Source organism: Rhynchophorus ferrugineus, unplaced genomic scaffold, assembly GCF_030347505.1.
Source record: "Rhynchophorus ferrugineus isolate W39M unplaced genomic scaffold, kcgeb_rfMv2 rfM7, whole genome shotgun sequence".
NCBI classification, from domain to species: domain Eukaryota; kingdom Metazoa; phylum Arthropoda; class Insecta; order Coleoptera; family Curculionidae; genus Rhynchophorus; species Rhynchophorus ferrugineus.
The window spans coordinates 8,482,226-8,502,858 of NW_027472586.1; the positions used below are offsets into that span (position 1 = coordinate 8,482,226).

Consider the following 20,633-nt stretch of genomic DNA (forward strand, 5'->3'; position numbering starts at 1 on the left):
TTCAACATTGAAGTCTCTTCTTATTTCTTTATTGCTCATCTTCTCCATATTTTTTCACCCCTAATTCTTCTGAGGTATTTCATTTCTACTGCTTGTATCTTTTTTTATCTTTCTTTGACAATAACCACGTCTAACAACCGAATGTTCGGGTTGGTGCTTCTCTTTTAGTTTTTCTTGATATTTCCTTCTTTGTTAATGAATTTCTTATATATAGCAATTCACGTATAATCATATTAAACAAGCACCAATGACATAAATAATGCTATAATTCCATAGTTGTCTTCCTCCTTCCTCTAAATTGTATCCATGGTTTCTATTTTGTCTTTTGTATTATATATATTTATAGTTATAGTTAAGTTATAATGTATGTTAATGTTAATGATACTAGAATACGTATTCAGGAATTATCTTTTTTTGCAAAATTTATTTATTATGAAATAATTGGCTTGAAATTCTGAAATATAACGAAAGGAAATCTTCTTATAACTTACCAGGGCCCTGTCCATCGTAGGTGAAGTCCTTAATATGCAAAGTTCGCCCGTCGACGGCGTATACTTCTCCCGAAACTCCATGGTGCAGCTCGGAAAGTTTGCCGAGGAACTTCCCCAAGTATTCCGCCCCATTTGCTCGACCTGTGGAATACAGAAAGTTGGAGTTTGAGTTAAGATGTAGCAAAAAGGAATCCCTATTTGAGATTAAGTGCAGTTTGCAGTTACAGTCGGCATGGAAATATATAAATTACGGGTCTAAGGCGGGGAATAATTGATTTTTTTTAGGTTATTGATGTCGAATTTTATTTATGGATTCGTGAAGTTATCACAACAATTAGTTTAGGCCTGTATATTAATGAAGCTCTTTGCGAAGGCAATAGTAGTAACGGTAATTATTTTTAATGCTTTTAATTCTTTTATAGATAATCTAAATGAATGAAGTTTCAGTGGAACTCAGAAATGAATGACACCCTAACGGTTCTTTCTTTCTTGCTTTTTTGATTGATGATGTAAATATCATTTACTTATGAACTCATTATACAAGAAGAGTATTTGAGATGCGTAATTGAAATACAAACACGTATTTGTTAGATGTAATTCAATAACTTCTTAAAGAAGTTATTTGAAATTTATATTTCAAATATCTGACGCTGATTTTGTAGTTAGTATTCCAAAAATGTAAGGCTTCAAAATATATGTGAACATAAATACATGTAGTGATCTTATTAATAGATAGATCAGAAAGAAACGACGAAAGGAAAGAAAACGAAACAAATAATAATAGAACAATATGGAAGAAAATATAGAAAACAGTTAGAAGAATATATGAATTCAATTATTCATAATATAAATCATTCAACATTCATAATTTAATTTATATATTGAAATACTTTTAACTGTTTTCTATATATTCTTCCATGTTGTTCTATTATTATTTGTTTCGTGTTCTTTCCCATCATCGTTTCTGCTATTGCTTAATTTGATTTTTTGATCTTATTATTATCATGGTTTTCTGTCAAAATTTTTATTATTTCTATTGTTTTTTTTGTTTTCAATTATCATGCTATTATTATGTTTTATTTCGTTTTCCTTATTTACATCACTGAGTGATTATTGTTCTTTCTCTATTCTGTATTCTTTTTTAAAACTTGGTTCCTGCTTCTGCTGCTTCTAGAAAAGCTAGTATAGCTCGAAAGAATTTTAGAAAAAGGAGAGGGAGGAGGTAAGGAAGAGGACACGTCGTTATTAACCAGCGTTATCTGAGTTAAGCTTCCGAAAGTTTATCATATTTGAACTATTTTTTCGACTTGATTGACGTGATATCTGAAATACCAGCAACAGAGCATGATCTCTCAGCAAAGCTTTCAGGGACATATAGTAAACAAACAGTTTACTAGTTAGACAACTCAGAGGTTTATTATTCTGAGATAGATTGCTATGGCGCAGAATAGAGAGGAAAAAATAAATCATATCTCAAATATTACATAAGAAATTTGTTTGAAATTTTTAGAAATATTGTTTTTATATTCGCCTGTGTCTGGTAGTATGAATTTTGGTTTTGCTAATACTATTTTCAGAAAAAATAAAGATCAAAAACATAAGAAATCTTAAAAAATACAGTAAACAAACAGTTTAATAGTTAGACAACTCAGAGGTTTATTGTTCTGAGACAGATTGCTATGGCGCAGAATAGAGAAGGTTATATCTGAAGTTTGTTTTGAATTCGTCTGAAATTTAATACAAATATTGTTTATACAAATTTTGGATTTGTGCTATACTATTTTTTTATCAAGGTCAAAAACAGGTACTATATTTTTTCTATAATTCTACTTTTTTATGATTGTATTTCAACAATTTCATGATTTCTTTTTAAGAAACTTACTCCAATTTATTGATACAGTGATTTATTTGAGTTGTAACGCAGTTCAATTTCCAACCAATTTCATCAGAGACATCTTAATCATAAAAAAGCGTAAAGTTAACCAGAACAAATGGGTTGAAACAATAAAAATACTTCACATTATGCAAGTACGGACGAATCTGGGTTCATCAGCTGGCATCGACGGTCGGAGAAACGGCTAAAAGTTGCGAAAAAAAAAAGAAATGACTCGTCACAATTAAGATCGTACCACGGCAAATGTGTTCTTGGCGTGTTCAGCTGCCCAGAGCGTTGGTGTGGCAATCGGTGTTGTTTCAAACCAGCACAAGGCCGACTTCGTACAACTAATCACCCTGATTTGATCGAATGGCGAGTATATCTTTGGGGAATATATATACAGAGAGAGAGAGAGAGAGAGAGAAAGAAGATCAGAGAGTTCCGAAATTTTCGATAGGAAACGGCGGTTGCGTAAGGGATCGAAAAAATTGACTATCGGCCGAAGATGAAAAAGTGAAAGTAGGCTGAGAGGCGAGGGCTCCCTCTCGGGACAGTCACGATGAACTTTTTCAGAAGGTGAGCGGCTTGGTGTCGTTCTTGTTCGTCGGTGATTACTGGTATTGCGATGAACTAGACGGTGATGACATGGTTGCAAAACAAACAAGATGGGAAGAAATCAGAACACCGATAAGTCGAGGTTCTTGATCTTTTACAAGGGCGTTTTATTAGAGCTCTAATATAGGTTTCTAACATACCACTTCACAGGAAATAAGCGGCAATTTTCGGTAACTAATGACATGACGAGCATTTTGCCCTAGAAATGAGAAAAATCGATTATATTTTATAGGGATTCTTCAAAATTTGTATTATTTTCGGAGATATAGGTGTTTTAGTGGCATGGCATCTACTTTCTCAAGACAGTTGACATGATATCTCAAGTTCTACTAAACCGATTCGTTTGAAATTTGGTGTGAGCCCTTTCTATATATTATTCTCTCGTGTCAATGTAAAACTATAACAATATTTGAATTATCACCTTTTAAAAGAAAAACAGATATATTAAAACAATGGTAAAAACATTTCTCGTTTTTTCGAACAGTCGTAATATGGCGAAGAAGTTATTTAACTTCTTCTGATAGTTTGATACTATTGAATAATATATGGAGATGGCTCACACCAAACTTGAAACAAATCGGTTCAGTTGAACTTGACTGAGATAAATTATCATATCAATCGTCTCGTAAGGGCATGTTCTTAAAAGATTAAGAAATGAAAATAAGAGGGAGACATTGTTTCTTTCGTACTTTTAGAGTGGAATATCGAGTTTCTTAGGTGCAAGAAGAACCATATCTTTGAGGAAGCTATTGATGGAGCATTTAAATAGTTCGTGTTTTAATTCATATAATTTAATTCTTCATTCTTGAGTTCAATGGGAACGTAGTTTATTCTGATGCAAAAGGTTTTTGAGTTTATTGAAGTATTATTTGTTGATTATCCATAACTAAAATTGCTTTTAGATATCAAACATGGCACTATTTTCGACTAAATTTTTTAATATTTGCAGGTTTTCGGATAAAATACGAATTCGAAGTATAGTATTTAACGTTTTTCTTCACATTTTTTATTAACGCTTCGTCTTAACTTAACCAATAAGAAACGGATAAGTTGATGAATTTATTTCAAAAAAAATAATCAGAATTTTTTCGTCCTTTTTTTTTCCCTGTTCTTCTCCATTTTCTGTCTTGCTTCTGCTGCTTTCGGAGCAGCTAGTTTGCTTGGATGGAACTTCAGAAAAAGCTACTAAATATGATTATTAAACTTTTTTGACGTTTTTTTCTACAAACTACTTTTTTCGATCTAAATATATTTCGTATCTACGACCATTTAGTACCATATTTCCAAAAAAACAAGATCAAAAAACACGTATTACTTCTTTCCAGAACTTTTGCTTTTTTATTATTTTGTATTTTATTTCTTATGAGGCTTACTCTTATTTAAGTAGTATAGACACTGTCGGCTTTCTTGACCAATATCTGATTAATACTTTTAATCATTTTTCAAGTTGTTAATTTTCCTATAATTTTCTTTTAATCTAATAAATCAATTAATAAATGAATAATTTGATGAAGTATGAACTAATAATTCTAATACATATTGCACATTCATTAAAAATTGTCGTTTTTGCTGCGCCTTTAATTTAAATTTTTCTCACAACTATTGTTCTAAGTTGTTTTATACAAGTGTGATTGTTTCTTGCCGATATTATTTCGAAATAAATTAGTGGAATAAACTGTAGTCATATTATTCAAATAGTTAGTTAGTAAATGTAAAATTCGATGCCTAAAAGGAAGCGCTAATATGTTCATTTTAAGAAAACCAAGAGCAGTAGACGAATTGTTTTCAATCAATATTACATGATCTAGAATAGTAGCACTTAGTATAGGGCACACTAGTTCTCTAGTGTGAGTATATCATTTTTCATTGATGAACAATGCCTTAAAATACTGTAATTACGAAAAAAAACAGTTTAAATTTGAGTCACAACCATGGGAGATCAGATAATCTACGGTTTTCGTTCATAATATTCTAAACTACCAAATACTGTTATGCATTTCTAGTTCTTTTACCCTGACATTAATATTTCAAGGAAACATCTAATCTCGATTTATAAAATTGACAGAGTTTAGTCGAAACTTGTATATTATCTTTCATTTTATCTATTCAAAGAAAGGATTATAAATCTACTACAAGGTTAACAATAATTGTTACATGTTATAGTATTATAATTTAGCATATTGTTTCTTTTTATGATTATACCACTGTATATAATAAGATAGTATCATAAATAATATTAATGTAATGTATATTCTCTAAAATTATATGTAGATTATTATTATATAAATTAAATAATGTTGCAATCGAACGATATTTAAATATTATTAAAAATAGAAAACGTTTTATAAGCGTATTCTGATTTAAAATTAAAACATGTAGATTTCCTTTCTATAATTTACTGTACACTTGATAGAAATCGAAATTAATTTTAATAATAACTTGCAGAATGTACCTGTTTTTTTTCAATTTTACATAATGAAAACTAGTTTCTTAAATGAAATAAACATATGTATAGAAATTTTATAAATGATTTATATAATAACCAGAAATAGTGTATTTTAATTTAATAAAATGTCATTATTCCTGTAAAAATACAATTTTTTTAAAAAAAATCTTCCAATATTGTTTTTCAAACAGTTTTCCAGGATTCTAAGGATTTAAAGCATTCTTCTTTTTTATAGGTCCGTAAAAACGAGAGAAAGACGCGTAAATTTTTATATATTTAGTGTATTATCGAGTCATGTTTAATAAAAATGTCATTTTAACACCTTATTGCTGCATACTATTTTGTTGTACAGTACTATTAATGCTGTTTGGTATGACAGTAACAAAAAGGTTGATATTTTTGAGCCAAAATATTGGGGCTGATGCAATTTTGAATAATGATAGATTGTGTGAGCTTAAAGCTAATTATTTTTCAAGGAACAGTAAGAAATATTATTTGGTAATGTAAAGACGCAGAAAATCTTCAATTAAATGTTAAAATTAGCCTTTCTACATCAAGGAATGAAAGAATAGTTACACTGTCATCACTCATAAATATGATCTAACATTTGGAGTTATATTTATGAATGGAGGGGACTGTTACTTATAGTTGTTGTGAATATACCTACCCTCGTAAGTGTTGGATGAAATTACGTAAGAAGAATTGATGAGGACTATTATTTATATCATCACTAGATATCAACAGAGAATCTACTACGATTTTGTTATGAAAAGGGATATACTAAGACCTAATTCATTGTAAAAATGACTTTTTAATCCCAATATGCTGACGCCATAGAGGTGTTATAAGAAATCCGAAGTAGACAATTGAATGATAAATAATTTGTAAGATTGTACGGTGCTTAAAATTGTTTTTATCGGCGTTTGTTGGGGCAATAAAAGCGACTCCTACTAGAATATCTTTTCCTCGCTGAAATCGTTATGAAATTATTTTATTTATAATTATTGATGATGCAACTTCGCATACAACATCGATTCCAAGCGAGTAGTGCATTAAATAACGCTAAATTTATATTTTATATGCATGCAACTAATGCGAAACATTAGAGAAAGTTATGGCTGGTTGTTTTGTCGATAATCGCTATATTCAATTTGTTTTTTTTTTGTAATATATAGTTTATTAGGAGCTAGCCAAACTAAAATAATTCATTCATCATTATTAAGTAATGTAACAAGAAAAAATTTTTTTTTTGATATTTCGTTAACTGAGTTTAAGTTGAACAGCAAGTATCTTTATGTTATTTTATAGCATATAGTCAATTCAAAGTTATTCTGTATATACGTCGTTTAAATTTGTGAGATCAACACATCGCAATGTTGCCGCATCAACTCTGAGTTTCAGTTTATTGGAGCCTTGACGTACAACAAAATCCTGATCTAAATAAAATAATTGAACGAAAATATTATCAAATATAATATATATTAACACTATGGTACATCTAAAAACTAGAGTTAATTATACAGCCACAATAGTTTATAGGTTAGAGTGATAACCTCTTATCACTATTGCTTTTAAGAATTTTACATAGGTCTGAAAACCGTACGTTTTTGACAGGCTCATTCGTCTATGTATATATAGTCTATTTCAGAAATTCCTGTGACAGAGTAATGAAAGTGGAAACAACTAAAGGTATGTACATAATTAATAGAATAAAACTGCAGAAAATGGTATTGTAGGGCGTGAAAGATTTTTGTGCACATATATGATTGTAATTAAACATAAGCATTAGGTTATGAGGTAACTGTTTCGTAGATATAGTAACTACATTAGGCAAAATTGATTGATTAATTATATCAAGCACGGTGTACACAAGTAGTAGCAGAAGAAATAAAAAATACAGTGATATCAAGATGACTTGACAAGTAAATACACCATCGAAGGAAACAAGAACTAAACGTAAAAAGGTAACTGTGCTCTCGAATGAAAGTAAAATACATTATTTTGATATATAATTGTTAATTAAGTGAACTAGGCCCAAAACTAGGAATAAAATGAGAAGGAAAATATCGCCTGATTCTAAAACGAATTTGCAAATTGCCACAGGAAGTACATTCAATATCTTGATGATGTATGTACGAAACAATTTTGAATAGATTATATATTTACATTCCATTATTAAAAATAAACAAAACAGGACTACATGTAGGGTATATAAACATGAAAAAAATTAAAATATCGCTATGAACTTTTAAAAATGATGTCATAATAACAACGAATAGATCAGAGCCCCTGTCTTAAACAGATGAAATATGACGCTAAGAAAATATGGAATGACAGTGAATAAAAGTAGTAACGAAAGTCATGGTGATGGGACAGCGAGAAGTTATGGTTATCCAAATTGAAGGTATAAAAATAGAACTGGTAGAGAGGTAAAGAAATGAGAAAAACCAGATTGCGACCTAAGTGAACCTGGGAATGAATGCGGCACAGAAGGAGTTTATATACGAAGTAAGAAAAAAAAACACACCCATACCATTAAGTAAAACACATTTTTAACGGCGAATTTATACGAAAAAATGTCAAAATCAATTTATAAACGTTACAAGAAGATTCTAAACAATGCCAATGATATTTCCGGTCTTTTAAGCACCTCAACAATTCTCCGGCTTTCAAATAATCTGTTTAACAACTATATTTCCAACTTTTTCCATCCAATTTCCGCTACTTACGAACTATTCTGAAGGGATTACCGAGATTATTCCATTTTCGTGAAGAACTGGGAAAAGTTCAGAGGCACCCAGCGAGTGTTGCAAGCTTTACAAGCATTTCCATACGATTTACATTTAAATAAAACGCTGTAAAATTGAACTGGATGCTTCCTGCGGATCGGGAAACGGACTAAAGGCGAACAACCGAAGCAAACTATTACATCAATTGATTTTTCAATGTAATAATTTACTATTTTCGTTTTTATTCGTATTTGTATTAACATAACGATAAATTGACTGACAATAGGTCAAGTACTTGAAATTTTAAATTAAATTGGTCAGAATTGACCTTGTACCATTTCGAGAAACCTCTATAAGGTTTATCTAAAGTATAAATAAACAATTACAAATATTCTAAAATCTCACTGACTTTAAAATGTATATGTATGAGTGTTTAATATGTGCCGAGATGTATGTATATTGAATAATTGTTGGCAAGGTTCAAGGTTATCTAGTAAGGTTATATCTTGGAGCAATATATATATATATATATATATATATATATATATATATATATATATATGTTATGTTGAGGTTTATATAATTAATAGTTTTGCATGGACGTTTTGTCAGAATCTCATCTACTACTCATCTATCTTTAGATCTTGGTTTTTGTCTTCCATTTCTTGTTTTGTCTTTTGAACTTGGAGTTTTTTTTATATATATATATCGCAGCGATAGAGCTCAATAGATTCAACACAACGTTTTATTCGAACAACCAGGATTGAGCCAGTCTCTATATATGTCATATATATATATTGTATAGGTACAAATAAGTTTGCTTATAAGTTTCCAGTCCATCGACTGAAACATGTCGGGAAGAATACTGGAAACAGTGTTAGTATACATTGATATTAACTTATTAATTTATAGGAAACTCATTCTTGATATATGTGTAAACAGCCTTACGTGCTTTTTCGAATGTGTCCCGGATATGTCTAAATAAGATCAATGGAGGGCTGCAGAAGCATATATTATGTATGGGTATTATGAGAAATCAAAACAAATATACCCGAAATCATATATAAAATTAGTTGCAAGCAATCTGGCAAAAGGCACCCATTATTAGAAAGTATAAACAATGAAAACAAAATATGTGTTTTATAGATACACTATACTGGATATTATATAGATACACTATAGATTGTTGGGTGGAGTTAAGGATAAAATATTTTAGGGAAGGCCAAGAAAATGGTTTTACGAACAGAACCTTTTAGAGGAGAACACCACAAAAAGAGAGCATTGAAGTAATATGCTTTTTGTCTTCTTTAATAAATCCTCCTTAAGCTGTCCAAACTGACTATCCCAGTTGTTCTTCCAGAAGGAATAGCATGTAATGGGTAAGTTATATTTTTTTTGTTGCTTTGACGGGTGTCGTCAGTTCGTGACTATACAACAATATGGTATTGATATAATGGGGACGGGGACAGACATAAAGTGATTATATAAAATAATAAATTAATAAATAAATAAAATTAATAACACCAGCAGGGCTAAAAGTATAATTAGTGTATATACTATTTAAAAATTAACATAAATACAGGACTACAAATACAAACATAACTAAGTAGAGTTTCTATCCAGACAGCACACATCGGTACCCATACCGAAGTGGTAATGATTATTATAGGGAGAATATCGATCTCTCCTAGAAATTCAAGGAGTCAGGCTGAATCAGGCTGTCGTTCAGCATGTGGTAGACTGAAATAGTGACACGGTGACAAAACTCACAATGAGTAGGCGGGCTCGAAGTCATCAAGTGACTATGCGAGACACGACAATGGCCCAATCTCAGTCGATTCAAACCTACGGCATGGCGACGAAGGGAAGGAGCGCGAATAGTGAAGAAAAAATCAGCTTTAGCCTCAAAGAGTCTCTTGTGATTGGACTCTTGGGCCCAACGACGCTGTATTTCGTTGTTTGTGAAACAAGAAACGAACGGGATAAGGTCACAGACATACGTGATGACGAGGAGTGAGGAGGCTGCCAATTTAGCCGCACTGTCCACGCAATCTAACAAGAAAACTAAAGAAGGTTCTTGAGTTGATTAATCCATATTTCCAACATTAGAAAACTTGTGCTGTACCTTATCAAATTCTTGTTTTGTTTAAAATTAATTAATACACTATTAGTATGTATTAGTGGATAAATAGTGTTAATATAAAATAAAAAATATAATGGTGTACAAATTATAGTGTGGATAAATATACGCTACAAGAACGAGTAGAAATAGTGACAATATTTATTGAAAATAATCGTTCCATTATTGGGACCAAAAATATCCTAATCGTCCAGTGCCTCACAAAACTACAATTTATTGTTTACATGCGAATTTTCGATAGTACGGTACGACAGCAGTCAGGCCTCGTTCTGGAAGACAACGCACATCTCGTAACACTGAAAATGTGGCTCTGGTGCGTGATAGTGTTGCGGAGTCCCCAGAAACATCTATTTGGAGATGTAGTTTTCAGTTACACATTTCTGCGCGCAGTTTAAGGCGAATTTTGAAAATGTTCCCATACAAAATTCAATGAGTCCAAAAATTGTTACCGAGATATACTGATTAACGAGTTGAAACCCTATTTTCTCAGTGGCCAGGTCAATAAAGAGAACAGTCGGTTTTGGGGAACACTCAATTAAATCATGAAACATCATTGCATTAACCAAGAACAACTGTATGGTGTGGTATTCATGCTGGAAACATCATTGGTACCTATTTTTTTGAAAATGACCAAGGTGTTGTAGTTACTGTTACTGCTGAATGGTACCAAGACATGATTCGAAATTTTCTTGTGACTGAAATGGAAGAGCAATGACTAGAGGACATGTGGTTACAGTAAGATGGGGCCACAGCACATACTGCTCGTTCAACAATTCAGTTATTGAATGACGTTTTTCCACGAAGACTAATTTAGCGAAATGAGGATTTAGCATGGTCAGTCATCGTGGTCAAAAAAACGTAAAGACCAAATAAACTTTTTAAGAAAATCAAACTTACTTATCTTTTCTTTGAACAAAGTTAGAGACAATCAAAATGGTAGCGTAACTTTTACCCCACGTTGTAGGTAAACATTAATGTGGGACGTTATTTACACATATTCTATTTGTTGTGTTGTAATTTTTTTCACAATTCGCGTTTATTATGCAGGTTTTTGCTAATATTTAATCGCGGTGGCATTACAGCCACTTATTAAGCTGTTACTTTTACGCTTTCGCAACTGGCAAATTGCAATTTCTATAAAAACATGAAGCTAAATCACGAATACGCGAGAATGGTGAGAATACTATTTTTTCGATTGCAATACTCGCGCTGCGTGCGCCTGTTTGTGTTCTTCCAATTATTTACGACTGCAGCGCAATGATGGTATTGCCTAACCCATCATATCATATCTTATTCATAATTAACAGCCTACTTCGATGTTACGGAACATCCTAAAGAGATAAGAATGTTTTAGTAAAATTGTAGTTTATATTATGTAGACTATATCTTTCCTCATCAACAATAATTTCAAATGGTCTGTTATAATTATAAGAACGTCATGCTTCGACAGCTGTTCAAGTATCAGTTTTATTATTCATGAGAAAGTTTTGTTTATCTATAAAAATGAAATAATAGATATGTTCAATAATCAAATGCCAGTTATTCCTGTAAAGCAGCTATAAACCTTCTAAAACAGAATTGTTTAGTATTCCAAGGATTTAAAGCATTCTTCTTTTTTATAGGTCCATAAAAACGAGAGGAAGACGCCTAAACTTTTATGCATTTAGTGTCTTTTCGTGTCTTGTCTAATAAAAATTTTATTTTGACACCTCATTGCTGCATATTATTTTGTTATGAGTATTTATATATTTTATAGAAAAACAAACAGATTAAGCAGTACTATTAATGCTGTTTCGTATGAGAGCTTCATTTTTATCAACTAGAGTTTATCACCACTAAAATAATATAATTAATATTCTAATTATTAATATCCATTCATAGGTTTTGATGGTGGTTTAAACAATAACTATATGAAGTGTCATATTGACTGATTTATGCTAATTACATTGCAGAAATTTATGAAGACATTATAGAGCTTCATTTTTATCAACTAGAGTTTATCACCACTAAAATAATATAACTAATATTCTAATTATTAATATCCATTCATAGGTTTTGATGGTGGTTTAAACAATAACTATATGAAGCGTCATATTGACTGATTTGGACTTAACACATTATACAGCTTTGTATCAACTAAGGTTTATACTTTACCCAAGTGGGGTAGACCTAGTGGTTGTGACTTGTTTGGTTGTCTTGATGGTTTCTTGTCATATTTAACACTCTTGTCTAAGGATAATGCCTTGGCAGTATGTCTACAAATCCGTAGTTGTCGCAGGAGTAATGACTTTATTCTATCATCTTGATCATTGTGTCTACCAAGCCAGTAAAATGAATATAAATAGTAAAAAATAACATAAAGACAAGTTTACTACTCAGATTTTGGGTCCAATAAAAATGGAAAAGCATAAAAGAAGAGCAATTTATATATAGTGTTGGTGAACTTTCTCAAAAGCATATTGACTGAAAATATAATTATTCTGTTGTTTTAAAACTGATAAGGTTCAAATAACGCAAGAATTGGTTATTGAAGGCTGTTTTAATCGTCTGTAGGACTAGATTTTGGTAAGATAACATGATCTGACATCGTTGGATCATTTTTTCTTTCATCCGAAATGATGAGAAAATTTGATGGATATTATTATTTTGCGTTTAAATTGTTATTAGACATCACTTATCGACAAAACCTTTTTCGAAAAAACACGCAAAATCTATATTTTATTCAAGGCCTTAGAGAAAATCGATGGGATACTGTTTATTCCGGACTAAAAAATCTATTTCGAACTAAACGGTTTCATAGAAATCGAAATTCGGATCTCTCCTAGCTACTTTGTAGCCAGCGTAATACCAATTTGAATCTATTCAATTATTCATGAGGTAATGTGCTCGGTTAAAACTGTTTCGTATTTTGTGATTTAGGAGATAATCGATATTTACACGTAGATTAGATATACGTTGGCATAGGTGGCTTTTTTGTGGGTGAAAAATATGAAATATGAAGCCTCCTTCATCTTAACAAAGTCGAATTGTGGTTGATAACGTGACGTATGAAAATAAAGCACACAAAATCTACCCATGTGACTTTCACTCTGTGTAGAAGAACTTGTCCCTCAATAAAATTGAATAATTATGAACTTCCGCAAGGAGACAACGTTATATATCTATTAATGCATCTTGATCGACGTACGAACTGATAAATACCACATAGAGTGATATTTAATAATATCTAGAATAAGTTAGAATAGTCTTTAGAATACCTTAGGATATACTTTAGAATAAGTTTAGAATAGTATCTAGAATAAGATTTAGATTATAAGTTGTACAGCAGGTCACTTTCTGAAGCGATCTTCTACATGTTAGTATAGTTAAGTAAGTAAAATTCAGCATTTGTTATAGGGATATTTAAGAATAACTGATTCAGTTCAGTGCTTTTCTATTTTTTTGTCAAAATTGGCTTCAGTTTTAACAATTGCTGCTTTATTGGATCCATAACTTTTGCGTAGAACATTTTTTAAGTAAATAGATTTAGGTAGGTATTAAGCTAAATTCTGTGTATATAGTAGAATATAAAATACGTGTAGTAGATAGGTTACATAAGTTTTTTGTTTACTTTTATTTAGTTATTACAACGATTATTAGGTACATATTTTATTTCAAAACGTTTTTTTGTGTTAAAAAACTGAGTTAGATTATTTTTTACTCTTTAGTAATTTCCTCATTTCTTTTTTGAAGTCGGTTCAATTTTTTTGTTAACAATATCTTATTTTTCTCTTTTTAGTACTAGATATTTAACTCAATAAATTACGCACTTATTGTATTAAGTATTACAATGGATAGCCCAAGTAATAGTACTGCCCGTATGAGGAAAAAAGAAATAGGTCCGCTACCTAGTCTAGGTGATTTGACAAATGTTCCAATCAAACTAGAACAAACAAGATCGCTGCCCTGTTGAGAATCAAACTTGAGACCTCCGCGTGTGAGCTTAATGTTCTAACCATTAATGTCTTAACTGTCACACAGAAACAGTTGCCTAAGACGTTTCTACGACTTCTTGCATGATATGGTTAGTGCTTAAAAAGCAAACTTAATGGCTCTTACACTGAACTACTTCTGATTTTTCGTCACATCAGTTCAGAAATAACATATACACAAATATTTGATTCTTTTAGATAAAAATATGTGAAAACAATGTACATGCTTTTGAAATTTGAGGTTTTTTTGAGGGAACACTCCACTTTCATGTAAATGGACCAACGTGTTTTACTAGATGATTATCTAGTTTTAAGTTGCTGTAGAGATAAATTGACAAATTGTGTTACAAGTATATGTTCATGGTGGCTTATATGTAAAAGATAATTTTTAAATAAATGACTAACTCCTTGAGGTCTCGCATTATCTTTTGTCATATCGTTCTGATTTGCTACTCAACTTATAAGTGCAGGTCAAAAATACATCACAATTGCAATTTTCGACACCTTTTTTAAGGATGTCTCTTAAAATGAATGGTAGAAGTGCTTAATATACAGTATACAAAAAACTTTATACAATAGCTGTCAATTATCAGTATATATATATATATATATATATATATATATATATATATATATATATATATATATTGTCACCAGTATATATAGTATATATATATATATATATATATATATATATATATATATATATATATATATATATATATATATATATATATTCATTATGGACGTAAAAGATAATTTTTAAATAAATGAATGACTTATTCAGGATTTGCATTGTCTTTTGTTATATAGTCCTGATTTTCTAAGAGCAGGTGAATACAGTTTTTAATAAGATATTCTCAAAAAAGTTCATTCCATAACTGTTAATTAGTTTCTGATGGTTAAAAATATAGGAATTCTCTAAAAATCGAATTCTAACAAGGAACTAATGTTACGAAAACTTGTTGCATCAATAGCTTTTTATTTAAAATCAAGTTTATTATTCTTAGAAATACAGATATTAATGTCAAAGTGCACTTATCGTTATTAAATATCCGAATTTGCAAAAGATCAAATAAATATCCATACAATCGCTTCAATTCGCATCAATTAACAACTTTCTAGGCGTCGCCATTAATCCTGGCGATTACAAGTCGGCATAATTTATCATACGAACGCTTAAGAACCGATACAAAAGCCATTAGACGAAAACCAATGGACTATTTATAGATTTAAATATTTAAACCGCAATAAATGAAGTAGTTTTGCTAGTATTCCACCACAGATCTGTCGAAATTTCACAACAACGATTGCATAATGGTAATTCTATCCACTCGGACGAACATAATGTAAAATGGTTTTAGCTCGGTTTATGGGCATCCATCCGAAAAGGTCAACCTCGTCGGTCGACAGACAATTTATGTTGTTACTTGATTTTAAATATGATTTTTGAAATATTCGTATTTAATACAAACCTAAGAATTCATTTTGAGGAAGCAGATGGGTAATCTTCCCAGCTTCAATGATCTCGAATGATTTTATATAAAAATATTAGTTAAAAGTGATTGAGTCAGAAGAACAGAAGGGTTTGATGATAGGAACTGATGAACTGGTCAGAAATACAAATAGAAAATCTTAAAAAGGACCTCTATTGGTGAAAATGCGAGCTGTGGATGTAAACAACAATTAAACAACTTAACCTAACTGTTAAATTCAATAATTCTGACATTTTTTTACATAAATTTTAGTTTTACGTTTAGTATAATTGAGTTATTTACTGAAGAAAAGAATTTGCCAGAAATTTGCTGGAGAAGCTCATCAAACACGTATAGAAACTTAAGTGATTGCACCTTCGTCATATCTCAAATGCTGGTTTTGATTTTAGTTGTTCAAAAGTAGTGAATTTTATGTCATTGACAAATAGGGGTCAGTAGGACCAAGAAACTTTCGAAGACCATGAATTAGAAAACTTATTGGACGCAAACCAACCAAACTCTCAAAAAATATATAGGTTTCATATAGCTTAGCAATTAATGAATTAACTGTTCCCAGATATTTATATACAATGGAAAACCTCCAAAAGGAGGGAAAATGGATACTTCATTGATAATGTCATTTCGAACTGTTTTCATAGCTTGCTAGACAAAATAGAAAAAATCTCTGTGGCCTATTCTGGCTGATGATAAAAGTGGATCTACTATGGCAGTCACAAGTGTAACAATTTATGGGTTAGTCCAGGAGAGCCATACACATTGACACTGAATTCGAACTATTCTTAGTCATAAAGTTATTACTGCAATACTGGGTTTTATACTGGAATTAGGAAAGTGTGGTGTATTATGAACTGCTAAAACTGAAAAAGAAAAGAAAAGAATTTGCTAGAAATTTGCTGGAGAAGCTCTTCAAACACGTTTAGAAACTTAAGTGATTGCACCTTCGTCATGTCTCAAATGCTGGTTTTGATTTTAATTGTTTAAAAGTAGTGAATTTTATGTCATTGACAAATAGGGGCCAGTAGGACCAAGAAACTGTCGAAGACCATGAATTAGAAAACTTATTGGACGCAAACCAACCAAACTCTCAAAAAATATATAGGTTTCATATAGCTTATCAATTAATGAATTAACTGTGGAAATAACATGGATAACCTCCAAAAGGAAGAAAAATGGATACTTGATTGATAATGTCATTTCGAACTGTTTTCATAGCTTGCTAGACAAAAAAGCAAAAAATCTCTGTGGCGTATTCTGGCTGATAATAAAAGTGGATTTACTATGGCAGTCACAAGTATAACAATTTATGGGTTAGTCCAGGAGAGCCGTACACATTGACACTGAATTCGGACTATTCTTGGTCATAAAGTCATTACTGCATTACTGGGTTATATACTGGAATTAGGAAAGTGTGGTGTATTATGAACTGCTAAAACTGTTAATGCAGCTGTCTCGTATTGTTATGTGTTGTACCAATTTCGTATCTATATATCTTCTTAGCATCAACGTTTTTGATTTAGTTCAAATAAAATAGTTATGGTTAAATTAATCGAGAACTACAAGAGTGTTACAGATAATAAATTACATCAATAAAACTCGATGAAGATGACAAAAAATTACTTGATCAACTAAGAGAGCTCTATGATGAATAAATGGAAAGGAAGAAAAATGACCTTTGTATAAATCTAAATACGGATAGATAGAATCATATCTGACCCTCCTTTTTAAAAAATCTTTTTGTAAATCCTGGAAATGTTGAAGCATTAGGAGCATTTATTATTGTAGCATTACCGAAAATCTCTAATTTTAATTATGTGTTCTAAAATATTCCAAATTCTAATAGTAAATCTGATTAGAAAGGCAACTAACTTAATACAAATAAGGAGTTACAAATATATGGTATTATCAGAGTTAATTCTTGTTGAATCTATGTCATATAAATAACTGTGCTAATGCCACGAAAACACAGATCGAGATCTTCTGATGGACACTATGGACTCACAAGATCAAAGCAAAAATTCACAAAAATTTTTTTTTATCAACCTATAAATGTTAAAGAGTTCACTAAAACTACAGGATTAAAAGAGCTTTTGGGATTATTTAAGTTGGGATCTTTTGATGGACACCATCACAGAGATCAAAGAAAAGAGCCACAAAAAATCATTTCACCAACATGTAAATGTTGAAAAATCCACTAAAGCTACAGGATTAATACAGCTTTTGGATCTATTTAAGCTGAGATCTTTTGATGGCCTCTACCATCAAAGATCAAACTAAAAAGGCACAAAAAGTCCTTTACCAACACATATATGTTGAAGAATCAACTGAAGCCACAGGATTAAAACAGTTTTTGGGATTGTTTAAGTTGTCTTTTGATGGACATTACGGACCACACCAACACAAATATTAATAACTTCGGTCTTGGGGCCTAATGCTGAATCATTAAATCGAATAGGAATGCATATGACATCTCTGCTAGTTCATTAGTTTTGGATAGAAGGTCATTTTTATTTAACCTATTGTTTAAATAGCAGTTAGAAATAGCAACACCTAAACTGTCAACAGTGCGTATAAACAAGTTATTAGATAAATTATTGATATTTCACGTCATTATTTTTAATGTTTACTTGGAACAAATTTAATTAGTGATAATGAGCGAGCAAATATGAAACGGGCAATAAATTCTACACGAAAAGAAAAACCAAACCTATGCAAACTATCGATGTTAACTCGACGAGGAAATCATGAATGTGACCAGCGATATATCACGGAAATAAAGACCACTTAATCCCAGAATCACAAGCACTGTAACTAAGTAACTAGGATCATCATCATCATCATCATCATTATCATCAACATCATCATCATCACTCACCGATGAAGCAGATCGAGGCAGCAGCAACAATAATGGTTCCAATGCCGATCATGGTCGTTAACGCGACACCGAACAACTGGAGGACGGTTCCGTCGTGTCTTTCACTTTAAATCTTTCATTAGCGAGATGTCGAGGGACCAGCCGCGGGCCTCCAACCAGCTGGTCTCTTTCTATCTGCTCTGTCATCCCCTCCCATGCATGGTATGTTATTCTATACGCTCCCTTCACCAAGCATATACACATACACATAAATATATATTATATTACGATATATATATATATATATATATATATATATATATATATATATATATATATATATATATATATATATATATATATATATATAATATACAGTAAGTAATACAAATTATATTGCTTTTCGAAATAGACCATGTCCGAAATAATATACTGGTACCAAAGATTAATTAATTTCAAATTTCCTTTTTTAAATTCTCTTTTATATGTTAACCGAAACAGAGTCGACTGGGGCTGTATCAGGTGAATATGGTGATTGTGCGATAGGGTTTCATAAGTTTTTGGTCAGAAATTCGTGTAGAATTGTTTATTATCCTAATGCAAAAGGCATAGTCATCATTGTGTTCACTTAGACTTCTGAACACATTGATGGTTGATCAGTATGAGATAAATTTTTCGAACAAGACCATACGAACTTATATAAAGTGTATACATTTAGTGTAAACTATAGCTGTAAGTTAATAATTATTAAATAATTATAATTTTATAATTCAGGAATACATATTGATGTATTTTCTCGCACTCGTCTTGCTTGTTAATTAATCCAAGTACATAGGAAAATTAGTAATAAATTAATACTAATAAAGATCTTTCTGGTCTGGATCTGGATCCAGCTGGTTTTTCTTTCTGCTCTGTCATTCCCATGTCCAAAATAATATATTGGTACCAAAGAATAATTAATTTAAAATTTTCTTTTTTTTAATTCTCTTTTATATGTTGACCAAAACCGTATTTCGAAGTGGTATTTGAGTTTTGGGAGGAAAACTGGAGTCAACTGGGGCTGTATCAGGTGAATATGGTGATTGTGCGATATTTTTTTCTTCACTTAGACTTCTGAACACATTGATAGTTGATCTGAGTGAGACACATTTTCTGCCACAACTCGACTTTAAAATTTAAATATAGTCTCATATATTCATTTGAGAATAATCAATATTCATAATTAGTCAATTACATAAAATCGATACACCCTACCAGAGAAAATGTAAAAAATTCCATAAAAATGACAACAATGTGCTAAAATTGATGTAGTTTGTCGAGAACTTGTTGAATAACCTTTCTCTAAAATTAACATTTTTTATAAAAAATAAAATTCATAATTGTTTATATTGAGATATTTTTAGACATTCAACGTATTTCATTTCTTTTCTATTATCAACATAAAGTTTCATGTCTTGTTACATATGGTCCTCTTATTTTTTTTATCTGGAACAAAGGTACGTTTTGTTTTTTGGACTTTTAGCTCGAAGATTCTTCATTATATAGCTCATAGTGAAGAATACGACATCATTTTTCAGTTCCTCTCTGTCCATAAAAATCGTTTTATGCTGTTGACAATTTGGAATAAAGCATATAAGGAACATTTATTTCTACAATAATACGTAACTCGCTTGATTATTACCAATAAAGTTGCCTTAAATTATAAAGTTCTACAATCATATTGGAAAACAAGCAAGATTTTTAAACAACTAGCTGTTCAATTTTAAAGTAGAGGTCAAAACAAAGATTGATTGTTTATTTCAAGCCTCCAAGGACCAAAATGGATTACCTTTATTACTGGAACATTGACCTTATCAAGTAGAACTTGTCTATAGAAAGCTCTAATGGTTAATATTTATATATTAAACATTTTTCAGATGGAGATTATTGTCTGTATACTTCGATATGAATTTACATATTATAAGATATGTTAAATTTTTATAGAAATCATAGAAACTGTGAAGTGATAACATTATTAT

General features: G+C 30.8%; 1 protein-coding gene across 1 annotated transcript in view; it reads right to left on the bottom strand.

Annotated features, from left to right (window-relative positions):
- Window positions 1-18,789, bottom strand: part of Skeletor (DM13 and DOMON_DOH domain-containing protein skeletor) — a 65,887-nt gene extending 47,098 nt beyond the window's left edge. The window contains exons 1-2 of the mRNA XM_076409215.1: window positions 18,637-18,789; window positions 492-632 (exon numbers count right to left, since the gene is read on the bottom strand). Of these exons, the coding sequence (XP_076265330.1) occupies window positions 492-632; window positions 18,637-18,688 (193 nt within the window). The 5' untranslated portion in view covers window positions 18,689-18,789. The remainder of the gene's footprint in view (window positions 1-491; window positions 633-18,636) is intronic.
- Between the last annotated feature and the right edge of the window lie 1,844 nt (window positions 18,790-20,633).